This window comes from Notamacropus eugenii, chromosome 3 (genome assembly GCF_028372415.1).
Source record: "Notamacropus eugenii isolate mMacEug1 chromosome 3, mMacEug1.pri_v2, whole genome shotgun sequence".
Classification (NCBI taxonomy): domain Eukaryota; kingdom Metazoa; phylum Chordata; class Mammalia; order Diprotodontia; family Macropodidae; genus Notamacropus; species Notamacropus eugenii.
Window position 1 is genome coordinate 399,503,598 of NC_092874.1, and position 13,748 is coordinate 399,517,345.

The following is a 13,748-nucleotide window of genomic DNA, read 5'->3' on the forward strand; positions in this document are numbered from 1 at the left end:
TTAAAGAATATACATCAAAATCTTTTGACTTCATTGTCAAACTGAGTAAAACATGGGTCTGCAAGAAAGGACATATTGTATATGAAAAGTGTTTTAATGATGCAAAAAGTCATAAGGTTTATTGTATAAGAAAATTTAAATCTTTTACCTCAACCCTAGTAATTTGCACACTATTTTATGTACAAGAACACTGTGCTAAATGCTAGAGATACAAAGATGAAAAATAGTACTTGCTCCTATCCTGATGGGGAGACACTTGCTGTACAAAGATCTGTAAATCTCAGAGAAGACAGAATTTCCAAGAAAAAAATACAAATAAGCAATTGCACTTAAGTTACTATGAATGTTTTTAATATAAAGATTATTTAAGAAAACAATTTAAATTACAACAAACAACAGGTGTTTGTTGTAGTTGTCAGATATTTTGTATGAAAATTAGGCTGTGGATAATGCAGGATACATCTTGGTTTTTGTACTTTAGCGGTTGCATATGTTATTATTCAGCTTAAAACCTCTATTTACACTGTGTGTGGGGAAAATTTGTAAAATGTAAACTTGTCCAACAGATCTGGTTGAAGGAAATCAAACATAGGTCTCAGTATTGAATCATCAATAACGTAATTTTTGAAACCTTCAGAATGAAAACCTACAAAAGATTATAGGAATGGGGAAAAAGTATATGCAGATGCCAAATTTGAAAGTGAAATATGAAATCAAAAAAGGCAAAAAATAACCCTGTTAAATGAATCACTTGAGTATATTTGTAACATTTTAATTCATTGTTAGCTCAAAGTAACAGTTGGTTACACTAGTAACATAAGGAAATACTAGGTACTAGTTAGTAAAAAGTTAGCACTAGGTAAGCCTATCGGGCATGCAGGTTAATATAGTTAAGAAACATAATTTTTTCATTCTTTGATGAGGAATAAAAAAAATTTAAGCTTAAAATTTCATCCAGGTACCTTCTAGTAGTTAACTTGTACACAGTTTTTATTTACTGCTTTGGAAAAGAATTATTTGGAACATATCAAAGATGAAATATAAGTTGACCCAACAAGAATAACGAATTAAATTTCATTATAAATATAAAATGTACTGGTTTTTTAAAAAAAACATATTATTACTTGCTAGAGGCTAAAAAACCAGCATACCAATACACTGTGCAAAATCATTTATAAGAAACATTGCTATGCAACCTGCAACATAAAGTTTTAATTTATTGCCCTTTGGGCTGATTTTGCTGACTTTCAAGTTGGAATAAATTGGAACTATTTTATCTATAGAACAAAATAACTTGGTAAAAGGTATATAGGGCAATGAGGAATTCTCCAGAGTCTGAACTTCTTTGGCCAAATCAGCACCACCCAGTTCTAATACAGTATATTAGCACAGTGATTTGCATATAAGAGGCATTCAACCAACGTTTCCTAAAAAAATAAATGCCCACGGGGTAAAAAATAGTTGACTGAGTAAATAAACCACCACAGTCACTCTTATCACAGCCAATATTCAGTTGACTTTATTGAGCACAAATATCCCATCCCTACCAACCGCTGTTGTCAGTTGCCCAGGTAACAATCTTCAAAAGAGTATGATTGTCTTTTGCCTGTGTTTCACTTATTATACTTAATAATGTCTAGTGTTCAATATGATGGAGAGAAACAAACTGAACATACCAAACCAACCATAAAATAAAACCATAGCTCCCATTTTAGCAATAAATATAGGAAAATTCATCAGAATAAATTGAAAGAAACCAGAAAAGTGAAAGGAAAATAACCTACAGGGAAGGATCAAAATGTTTATATTTTGGTGACTTCAGACATATAACAAATAATAATTCTCATTCTCTCTGAAGCAATTGTGAATGAGTCATGTAGAACATGAGGGACTACTGAGTACTTCCTTCCTTAAGCTGAAGTAAAACCTCCATTTATTGCAATACTCAAATTGCAAGAGTGATAGATAACCAGATTTCAAAATCAGTATTCTAAAATTATATATTGTAATTATTTTTTTAAATAAATTTTTTTATTTATAGTCTCCTTTAACTGAGTGCCCTCTAGTGTTAATCAAAAATGTAGAACATGCATTAGCAATATCAAATTGACAGACATTTACACTAGATACACTTAAAGATTTCAAAATCGTCCTATGAAAAGGGCACAATGACTTACGGTCATGGGAAATTTAAAAATATATTGAGGGAAAAGAAAAAAAGATCAGTTTTCCTCACAACAGAAAAGATAATAGACACAAGACTAAAATGAATAAGATGATCCCTGATACAGTACTTTGTCATTTTGAGAAACACGAGTTAAGAGCATTTAAATAATTACTTCCAAAGCTGCTATCTCTTAAAAAAAAAAAAAAGCAACTGACCTCAAAACATTTTTCCTTCTTAGCTTGATGGAGTAGGTTAGCCATTCCAGGAAGCAACACTGGAAATATGAAATTTTCCAAATATTCTCTAGGAGAACCTAGAAAAATTATAATAATGATATACTATTAGCAAAAAGTAAAAATTCATTTCATCTCTTTGAAGATGAAATTTGAAGAAAAGTGAGATTTTCACTGAATAAAAATAGATAATAATAACAACAAATAAAAACTGGATCTGTGATTTTATTGGTATAGGAAACTCCTAGGTGAAGAGACTCCCTGTGCTAATGTGGGGTAGCACTTTCTCTTGAAGAGTTACCTGGAAGAGTGCAGTCAAATCCAGCTAGAAACATGGACAATAAACTGTATATAAGGGTCCCTATGGATCATTATCTATGTTTTTACTGTATTTTTATTTATTTTCTTAAATATTTTTCAATTATATTTTAATCTGGTTTGGGTCACACTCAGGATTGTTTTGGGCTACATGTGGCCTCTTTCCCAGAGTCACACAGCCAGGGTATGTCAGAGGTCAAACTTGAAGCCTGGTCTTCCTGGTTTATAATAAGCAACTAAATAATAATGAACCAAATCATCACCATCATCATTATCATCTTTATATTTTATAACATCCTATATCAGGGATACATCTGTTACTGAAGAAAAGCTAATTATTCCTAAAGCTTTTTTTTTTCACTAATTTTGATCTTGGTTTGTTTATTTCCTTGGGTTCCCCCACATTCATCCGGGTTCAAACAGTCAAGGTCAAAGGGCGATGATCTGTAAGACAGAAGACCAGTTGAAATCGTTTTACCCTTCTACATTCAAACTTCCTCCTATGTGAACAGGAGTGACACATCTGCACCATTTGGGCAACAGTGTTGTTGTGAGAAAAATACTTTGCAAACCTTAAAGTTTTACATAAATATAAACTAAATGGGAACTAGTCACCTGGGTAAAAAGCCTTGCCCTGATGTTGGAGGAGTGGGGGCCAGGGTTTTTTCCAGGAAACAGGAAATGAAGCAATCTTAATCTCAAAAGGATTAAGTTGTCTTCAACCTCTCTCCCTCTCTATTGGTTCCTTCCCTAGTGCCTTTAAATGGGTACAAATCTGGCCCATTTTAAAAACAAAAAACTTTCTAAAGATCACCACCCTTTTTCAGCCAAATTCCATGAAAAATGTCTACATTCCCTGATTCTTTCCCTCTAATTCATTCCTCAACTTTTTGCAATGTGACCTCCAACCTCACTGCTCCACTGAAACTTTTCTCTAAAGTTACCTTTTAAATGCTAAATCTGATTGTCCCCCCCCTTTTTTTCCAGTTCTGATCCTTCTCTTACCTGACACTCTCTTTTCTTTGGAATTTCATAACATTACTATCTCCTAGTTCTCCTATCTGTCTAACTGTGTCTTCTCAGTCTCCTTTGCTGGTTCATTATCCAAATAAGACCAGTTACCTAGTTGCTGTGATCCCCAGGGTTTTGAACTAGGCCCCTACTCCTCCCTATTTACTTTCTTTCTTGTTGATCTCATGAGCTCACATAGATTTAATGAGCATTTCCATGTGTAGATGTGTGTATGTGTGTATTCAATTAGACATATCCAGATCTACGCATCAAATTCCAATCTCTCCTATGAGCTCTAATCCTGTATCATCAATTAATTGCCTCTTGAACATTTTAAACTGGATGTCCCAGAGTCATATCAACTCAACATGTCCAAAATCGAATTCATTATCTTTTCCCTAAAACTCTCTCCTCTTCCAGACTTCCCCATTTCTGTCAAAGATACTACCATATTTCTAGGCACCTTGGCCTTGTCCCCCTCACTGTCCCTTACCCCACATATCCAATCAGTTGCCAAGTTTTGAAATTCTACTTCCAGAACACTTCTCTTATAGGAACTTCCATCCAACACATAGCCATCACCTCTGTTCAAAGCTAGTCTAGCTGAAGTTGCAAGGCAACCAGAGAGTCAGGAGGCAGCACAGTCCAGACAAGTCAAAACATTTCCTCTTTGACCATCTCAGACAACTTCCTTCAGACACCAGTGGAAAAAGCTTGGGACCCTGAACCTGAGACTTGGAAATAACAATGCCCCTTAGGCCACTAGTCCTGCCTCCAGCCAGGGATCCAAAATCATCATTGAGGGGAGTGATCTCTGTGGAGGGGAGATCTACTTTCCTTACCACAAGTAACAGGTAGGAATACCCAAGAGCCCTAGAACTGATAGCTCCCCAAAAGATCAGTTCAGTCTCTGGCCCAGTCCTCAAAGCCATCATCCTAGGAAGCAGCACCTGTGGAAACAGGATCTGGCAACTGCTTTGGTCTTCTAACCCTGCTTCCTCAGCAGTGTTATTGAAAACTGGAAAAAGCAAGTTCTTAGCACCAAAATCCTTGGCACTCTTAAGTGGTTCATCATCAGAAACACATAGGATTTTATCAGTGGAAATGATATTAAAGAAGATGCCTTACCATAAGATTCACCAAGCACCCTGAGGATCATAAGACATTTCCAGACTTATAGCTAATGCTGATGATACATGTTGCCTCCCCTTTAGAATATAAGCTCCTTGAAAGTAGGAGAGGTCTTGCTTTTCTATTTGTATGCACAGTGCTTAATGTAACATTTTGTACTGTTTCATTTATAACCTCTTGCCGAGATAACTGCAACAGCTTCTTAATTGGTCTCCCTGCTTCAAACTTCTCCCCACTACAATCCATCCCCCATACAACTGCCAAAGTACTTTTTCTTAAACATGGATCTGACCATGTCACTCCCCTACTTAATAAACTCCAGTAATTTACTATTGAATCTAGAATAAAATACAAATCCCTCTCTTTAGTTTGTAACACCCTTCACTGAGGTAATCCCAAACTATTGTTACTGTTTCATGGGACATCAATCCCCCTTCCTGCCCTCTTATCATCCAACCAAACTGGTCTTCCTTCTGTTCTTCACCCACAACAATGATATTCTGAGCCTGCTCCACCCCCTTACATGCCTTTGTGTTGGCTATCCTCCATGCTTGGAAGGCATTCCCTCTAGTTGGCCTCATAGAGCCCCATCTTTTACTCCACCACGTATCTCAAGCACCACCTTCTCTACACCTTCTATCTGATACACAATTGCTCATGCCCTCTCCTCTCAAACTAACCTGTATTAGCTACTTTGTATTTGTTGGCATTTATTCTTTTCATATCCTATATATACTTATACGTGTATTTTTTTCCTCCTTCATAGACTGTTAGCCCTTTGCAAGTGGGAATTGTTTGATTCACTGTATTTATATCCATAGAATTTGGCACAGTGCTTAATACTCATTGAATGACTTTTGCTAACAGAGGTTTCAAGGCATAGAGTTAATAAATTGACTGATAACTGCCAAAATTCAAAAATAAGACTGTAAAAACTAAATAATTTCTTTATAAAATCCAAAGTCTCAGATTTTTCCATAGGAAAACATACCTTTATTCGGAAAATAAACTTTGAATTTTAAAAAGGGAATTTTTCAGCATAGAAATAATTACATATGTATTACTATATGTATGCTTATGAACTTAAAAGGATTCATGCTTTCAGTGGTGTGAATGAGACCCTCCATTGTCCCAGATCACAATCTTTATATAACTTCAGAGATAACGTCTGAGAGTGACTGTGGTCAAAAATTTTATCATCCAGCAGCCAATATGCTGATGAATCTTTCTATACTTAATGACCCCAGACCACAGATAACAGCTATAAAATACATTGCTGGGCCTAGACACTAAAAAACTCTTCCAAGTTGGTAAAGCCTGTCCAGTGTTTGTATTCCTTTCAGAATCCAGATGAATAACTGTTGAATAATTGCTTATAGCTGCACAGATCTGATATGGAAAAGTATAGAAACTGTTAGGAAGTGCAACAGTATTTCAAAGTTTAGTGATAATAGGTAATAACATTGATGCCGATGATTTATTGTATTGATTATTAAGTTTGCTTGTCTGTTTGTTACAAGGTTTTCTTTTTTCTTTCTCCAGTAAGGGATGGGTGGAAGAAAGAAGAAATAAATGTTTGAAAATTTAAAAAAGAGTAAAATTTAATTAAGATAAAAATAAGACAAAAAACCCCCCAAATAAAAAACCACTGATGCCCAGCACCCAAGGGAAGAAAAGAGAGAAGAAAAGATACTTATCATACAACCTCCTGAGCCACCCAACCCATGCGTCTCTTTGTCAGGGTCTTTGTACATCTTTCTATCATTCTTCCTCTTTGCTCCCAATCTCCCTTACTTATTTAGCTGCCCATCTATATACCACTGAAGTGTGCATGTGTATATGCACATTCAATTCGGTAAATATTTATTAAGCAGCTAAGCCAATCTATGCGTTATTTATCATGTTTACTAAGTAACTAATAAAGAACAAATAAAGAATGTCATTTTTTTTAACTAAGCTTTTCTTCACCTAAGAAGCCTCCTCTACAGACCTATTCTGATGCTCTCTCTTGGTGTCAATGTGACCTAGGACTCTGAAAGGTTATGCTAACACAGCACAATTTCTGGTAGGATCTGCCAAGCTGGAAAGTTGTAGATGGGTCCAATGATGGACTATGGCTGTGTCTTCTGAGAACAGTTAACTTCAGAAAGACTCACTGTCAGAAAACGTAAATGAATTTTTCAGCCACAGAAGTGCATCAAGAAGTTTATGAGGATGAGGAGGGGTAAGATCAATCTGTTTGAGTGGAGATAATGTCTAAAACAATGAAATCATGCACCCCTGAAGTATTAAAGTACAACTTTAAAAAGAAGTGAAATATTTTTCTCCTTTAAAAATTAAAAATGATCTAAGTTTCTTTCTTAACTCATGTGATGCTCATTTGATTTTTTTCCCCCAAGAGTACCCACCTAATGCTCTATAGTAATGTCAAAAGGAAACTAGAAAGGACATTTTATTGTCTTACTTACATGTTTTGGGGTCAAAAACTTCTGGAGCTTCAGGGACTACACAAGGTACATCATGGACAATGGCATAATTTGGCGTAACTTGAAAAAAGTGTTCTGCACTTAAACCTGGGAAAACTGTTGCTTCCAAAGGCGCAGAAACCTTTAAAAATCAATTCACATAAATAGTATAAATAATTTGGTTTTCCTTTATAGAATCACATAGAATTCAATATTAAATGTCTTTCTGGTGACCTAGATGCTGCAATTTCTTTTTTTAATGATTACAATGGTATTTGAATCATAAGCAATATTACCAATATTAACAAAGGCCATACAGTATGAAATTCCTATATCAATGACATCATAGACGCAGTTCCTATCTCATATTTGTGCAGATGTTACCATTGAGCATGCTGTGAAAAAAATCATCAATTACTTATATAAAGAGACCTGTATTTGCAATCAGAGGATCTGGGTTTCTATCCTGGCTCCAGTTATTATTAGTTGTGTGGTTATGAGCAAGTACTAAATATTAAGAAGATATACTCATCACAACATCCAGGAAATGAGGTGTAAAAACAATAAATAACATCTGGATGAAGACCAAGAGAGGCAGAAAGGAAAGCAATGTTAGCACCAAAATGTGTCACCTGACCAGGAAGAAGGACGAGGAATAAGGGAAACAGACCATAAGCCTAGCAAAAAAACATCATAGAGAGAGATGGGGGACTTCAACTATCTCAATATTTGTTAGATTTTGTTTCTCTGCCAAAAGTGGAGTAGCTAATAAATTCATAGCTTTCCTTAATGACAATTTGGTCCTTCAAAAGATGGAAGAAATGACAAGGAGAATTGCTCTTCTGGATCTGACTTTTACCAATAAAGGAAAACTGGCTGCTAAAATATACATTATTGGAATTTTGCAGCAAAGTGACCTCCATTTTAGAATCTGTAATAGCGGAGAGAAAAGCTAAACATAATAAGACATTTTGGCTTACAGATATCAAACAGTTTGGAAAAAATACAGGGAGAATTCCATAACTTGGAGCTCTAAAGGAAAAGTCACTTCAGAAAAAATCAGTTTTCAAGAAGAAAATTATTTTAAAAATATTTTAATGGGTATCTTTTGTTTTTATCAGCTTCATTTCCACATATTTCTCCTCCCCAGGGAACTATCCCTTATGACAAAGAATAAGAGGAAGAAAAAAACATTGATCAAAACCAATCAGCACATTGACAGAGTCTGACAATACAGACAACATAGACATTGTTATGCTCCTAAAAATCTCCCACAGACATTACTGAAATGACTGAATAACGACACTAATTTTAGTACAAGGTGCTAGCAGAAGGATTAGGAAAAAATTCATGCAGAAGATGGTTCATGAATGGAGCCTTGAAAAAAACTAAAGGTAACAACAAGATGAGGTAGGGGGGAGCTCACTGTAGGAATGTTGTGCAGTCTATGCACAAACTTAGAGATGGGAGTCCCATGTAGTAAGAGTAAACAGGCCAGATTTGCTGTTAAACAGTGTTCATGAAGGGAACTAATGTGGTAAAAAGCTCGAAAGGTAAACCTCAACCAGGCTGTAAAGGGCTCTGAAGAGGAGCTACAAGGCATTATTGATATTTGATCTTGGAAACAAGAGGGAGCAACTGGAGTTTACCAAGCAGAGTAGTGTAAGCCAGGTGTGGAAGCTGGACTGCAGTGGAGAGACTCAAGGCAGGGAGACTGAGGAGAAGACCACTGCAATAGTCCAAGTAGATGAGATAGAACCAAAGTTGGATGAAAGATGAGGAAAGATGGAATTAAGGGCATATGTGGATTGAGTAGAGGAGCAGAAACTGTCCTATAGGAGAGAAGACTTAGAGAGGGATATGCCTAACTATATGAAAGGCTGATATGTGAATGTAGAACTAGGAGCAATGGGTAGGAGCTGCAGAGAAGCAGATTTAATTTCAGCATGAGGGAAAATTTAACAATCAGAACTGTTCAAAAGTAGAATAGGCTGCCTTGGGGTAGTAACAAGTTTCTGAAAGCCCTTCAAGCCTTGCTAAAGACCTGAAATGTCTGTATCCCTATCACTTAATGAAATTGATAGTCTCCCTAGTATCACTAATGAATTACTAATCACCAAATTTTAGGGCCTCTTCTCTATCCTTATTCTCCTTGACTTTCTGCTATGTGACATACTTAACCTTACCCACTCCCTCTCGAAATTGTCTTTTTCTGGCTTCTACAACACCTAGACCATTTTGGTCTTCTCCCTATATACCTCACTGACTACTTCTTTCCTCTGTTCCTCCATTAACTCCCCCTTTTCCAGCTACTCTCTTAAGACAGGTGTTTAGCAAGGCTTAGTACTTGGCTTTCTCTTCTTGGTAAATTCAAAGAGTTCATTTATTTTCAGGGTTTCAATGGTTACTTATACAGTGATGACTGCCAAATTTCTATCTCTGGATAGAACACCAATTCCTTATCTCTAACTATCTGATGTGGATTTATTTTCTAAATTAAATTTTTTAATTACAAAAATCTATTTTCTTTTTCTCCCAATAAAAAATGCTTATGACAAATACGTATAATCAAGCAAAACAAATCCCCACATTAGCCATATATGTGTGTGTGCGTATGTATAGACACACATATTTAAATCTGCACTCTGAGTTCATCACCTCTCTACCAGAAGGTAGGCAGCTTGTTGTACATTTCCATTTCCATTTGGAAGCCTTGTCACCTCAAACTTAGGTACACGATCCTGACAGTTTTCTGACCAACCAATAAACCAGGTGATATTGCACACATTCCCCAAAGACAAATGTATACATCTACCAAACAAAGGAGAAATAGGTGCATATAAATAAAATGCAAACAAGGAAATTTCAGCCAAGTGGTACAAGAAATATGTTGAACAACATGTGACCCAGTACTTTTCCAAGTGTCTCCCCAAGCTTTCCTTTTCTGGGAGAGCTTTACCTCTAGGGTAATCTTTTGAGGAAAAGAAGAAAGAGTTGTCTTGACTATTTCTGTTAGATCTTTCTACACTGAAATTTGTCAGATTAAAGAAATTTTGTCAGACTAAAAAGAGCCAGTCTTATATTCAACGTAATGTTTGACTGGGTGTTTTCATGATCACTGAGGGCCCTTTATACTTTCTAGAAAGACCAAGACACGATAAAAATCTGATGTTCCCAGTGGAAGAATAATTGAAAAAAGAGAATACTTGGTGAGAAGCCCCCTCCAAGACTGAGCCCAAACCATGTAAATAAACCCAGAACCCATAAACAGAACAATTCCACTTTCCTCTTTGGTGGATTTCCAGTCTCCAAAGGATTGACCTAGCTTTACACCCACCTTCCCCCAAGGAGAAAACATTTCAGGTCACTAGAATCAAAATCCCTTCTCTGAGACCTACACAGTCCACACAAAACAGGACTAATAAAGTGCAAGTTTGGCTCTTCTACAACATGGTTCTGTTCCTTATTGCTCCTAGTCCTCTTTTTATCCAGGAATTCTCTTAATGGGTCTGGGAATCGCCATTGTCTAGAGTTTCTCCTCTTTTCTCTACGAGACTTAGTCCTACAACTCAGTATTGTTCAGGAACTCCTTATGTTCTCTAGGAATCTTGGATTAGGAACTCAGTGCTGACCTGGAATTCTTCTTCTAAGGCTTATAAAGTAAGGAATTCCTTTGCTTGTCTGGAATTTCGCCATTGTTCTGCCACTACCTCTAATCATTGCCTTTTTTGTGCATGACTCCTTTTGTGGTGCTACATGACTCTTGGTTGAGTCTTGGAAGATGCACAGGCTTCCCCTCAATGGAAGAGAATCCAAGTCTCTGTAGCCCTTCTCATCTGTGTCTCTCAGCTTGGTTTCTCGCTCCCTAGTTCCCCTACTTGAAGGCCAAGTACTTCCAGGGAATATTGCTCAAGTACTCTGAAACTAATAAACTGAATTAGTGTAAAAATCAATTAACCTTAATTTGGTGTCCATGGGTTAGCAACAAGAATTCATACACCATCAATGCAAGAACCAAAATCTCAAATGTGGCTGCTTGCTCCTTTGTGTTAAAGGACATCTACAAAGTCAAAACAAAGGCTTCATTCTTTAGCCTTGTACACTTCTTAACTTTGAACGTGCTCCTCCTAGACACACCCTCTACATATTCAATAAAGGAGGACTTGGACTCTTTGAGTACAAAATTTGGCCCAGCTACCATATATGGCTGAGTTCACTTTTTTTAGGTTTTCTTATTAGACAAAAGTGCAGGGAAAGATAAATCATGGTAAAGTTTAAAAAAAAACAACACACACTAAGCAAAGTGTGGGACATTTATTTAAAAGGGAGTTTATTTCAATCAAACCGTAAACAAAATCTGCTTACTGTGGACTTGCCTTAGAATGTTAGAGCTGGAAAGAACCTTAAGAGATCAGACAGCTCTCTCTTTTTACAGATGTGGAAACTGATGCCCAGAGGTGTTAGGTAGCACCAAGGTAACACAGTAAATTAATAACAGAGAAGAGATAGAAAGGCAGGTCTCCAAACTTTTGTTCTTTCCCAAGTTCAACACACTGCTTTTCTACTTTTTCACAGGACACTGTGAAAGAAGTTGTAAGGGTAGCTCCAGCAAGGAAGTTAGTTTATTTGGCACCAAAAGTAAAGTATAATTTATTTAAGTGATGCCTTATATCACCCCTCCTACTTTCTTGCTTTCAAAGAGTTATTCATACTGTAAGTTCCTTGAAGGCTTGGGATCATGTTTTATTCATCTTGTATTTCCCACAATATATGCATAATAAACAAAACTGTACATACTCTTGAAGGAAATTGAATAGATTTGATTCCCCGGAAAGAATCCACTTGCTAAATCTACTTCAATGGCACAGACACATAGAAGAGTTAATATATTTCTAAATATGTCACAAGTCTGTAACTATCCAAGAATAAGGTATGTTTTTGTTAATAATTTAGGCTACACATATTAAAGAGCAACTTCTTCCTCTGCGACAGAACAACTGTTAAGAGACTTCTCGAATTTTAAAAGAATTCTCAAAAGATCTCAAGTTGCTAATGCATAATTTTAGTATAATTAGTGCTGTAAAGAAGCTCATATTGCCTTCTCAATCAAAGAACTGTTAGCGAACGCCCCTTGCCAGCAGGAAGAAGTTTCAGAAGCTGAGACCTTCGCCCTTTACCCCAAAAGAATTTGGGTTCAATCTGTTTGAGGGGGGAATGATAGGGTTCAGACTCTGGGAACTTCCTTGAGCTCCCCTGGAATCTCCTCACTTAATCTGGCTTTTCATACTCAAATCTGTGGCCATTGTCTGTTACCTCTAGATTGCCCCACCTGCTTCCCACCTAGGTGACCCCTAGTCTGATATCTCCTGACAGCCTCCAGGTGTTTCCAGCCTTTGACGCTCATTGGATTCCTTCCTTGGACTTCTCCTCAAGACCCTTCCTAAACCCCTCCTCCCATCACCCTGGACTACCAGACCACCCCCCAGATCCTTCCTATATTCTTTTCTGTATTTAAATTCCATCTTGCCTCCCTGAAGGTGCTCAGATTCAATCCAGCTCAGACTCTGTCTAGCTGGGATTTTATCTGGCCCGCCTGTACCCAAATGCTTAGGCTCCTTGAGGCAACCCAATTTGGTGAATCTTCAATAAAGTTTGTTTTCTTTGGCTTTAAAAAAAAAAAAACTGTTAGTGAAAGTCCAGGGACTGAGTAATACTCACAGTAATCACAGGCTGTTGTTTTACTTTATACCCTTCTGGAAAGGGAGGCTGCTCAGCTTCATATTCTAAAAAAGGAAAACATAACAGCAAAGCCCAAATATGTTTTGGCAAAGGCCCTTTTTGAAGTTATTTCAAACTTGAGTTGGTGATTTTTAAAAAATGACAAAACCCATTTATCACAAATTTGAGTTTAATTAAAGCTACTTTCAATTTACCCCCACAATCTTGCTCTTTAGGGATGGGGAGGAGTGACAGTACAGGCAATGTGTGTGGAGGATGGGTAGGGAGCAATGGGGAGTAATGCTGACCAGGAAGCTATGCTCCTCTCCCTTATGAATGGAAATTTGCAGAAAATAGAGGGAGGCTGAAGTATGGGAGCAGATTCTGAAATGAGTAAGGACAAGGCTATCACTGGCAAGTGACTGGGAAATCAAAAAATCAAAGAACAAAACTCATTTCAAGTAGGGATTATGTCACCTTTTTATACTTATATCCTCAGTGCATAATATAGCACCTGGTACATAAGAGGCATTTAATAAATACTTGATGATTTATTGATGGAGGGTCATCTAATTCAACCCTACCATCTTACAGATAAGGAAACTGAGGCCCACAGATATCAAAGGACTTGCTAAGGGCCACATAGCTAGTTAACAGCAGAGCCTAAACTAGAAACCAGGTCTCCTGATTTTCATTCCTTGAAAC

General features: G+C 36.8%; 1 protein-coding gene across 1 annotated transcript in view; it reads right to left on the reverse strand.

Annotated features, from left to right (window-relative positions):
- IQCK (IQ motif containing K) overlaps window positions 1-13,748 on the reverse strand; it is a 155,128-nt gene that overhangs the window by 105,242 nt on the left and 36,138 nt on the right. The window contains exons 2-4 of the mRNA XM_072597992.1: window positions 13,044-13,108; window positions 7,329-7,467; window positions 2,383-2,480 (exon numbers count right to left, since the gene is read on the reverse strand). Of these exons, the coding sequence (XP_072454093.1) occupies window positions 2,383-2,480; window positions 7,329-7,467; window positions 13,044-13,108 (302 nt within the window). The remainder of the gene's footprint in view (window positions 1-2,382; window positions 2,481-7,328; window positions 7,468-13,043; window positions 13,109-13,748) is intronic.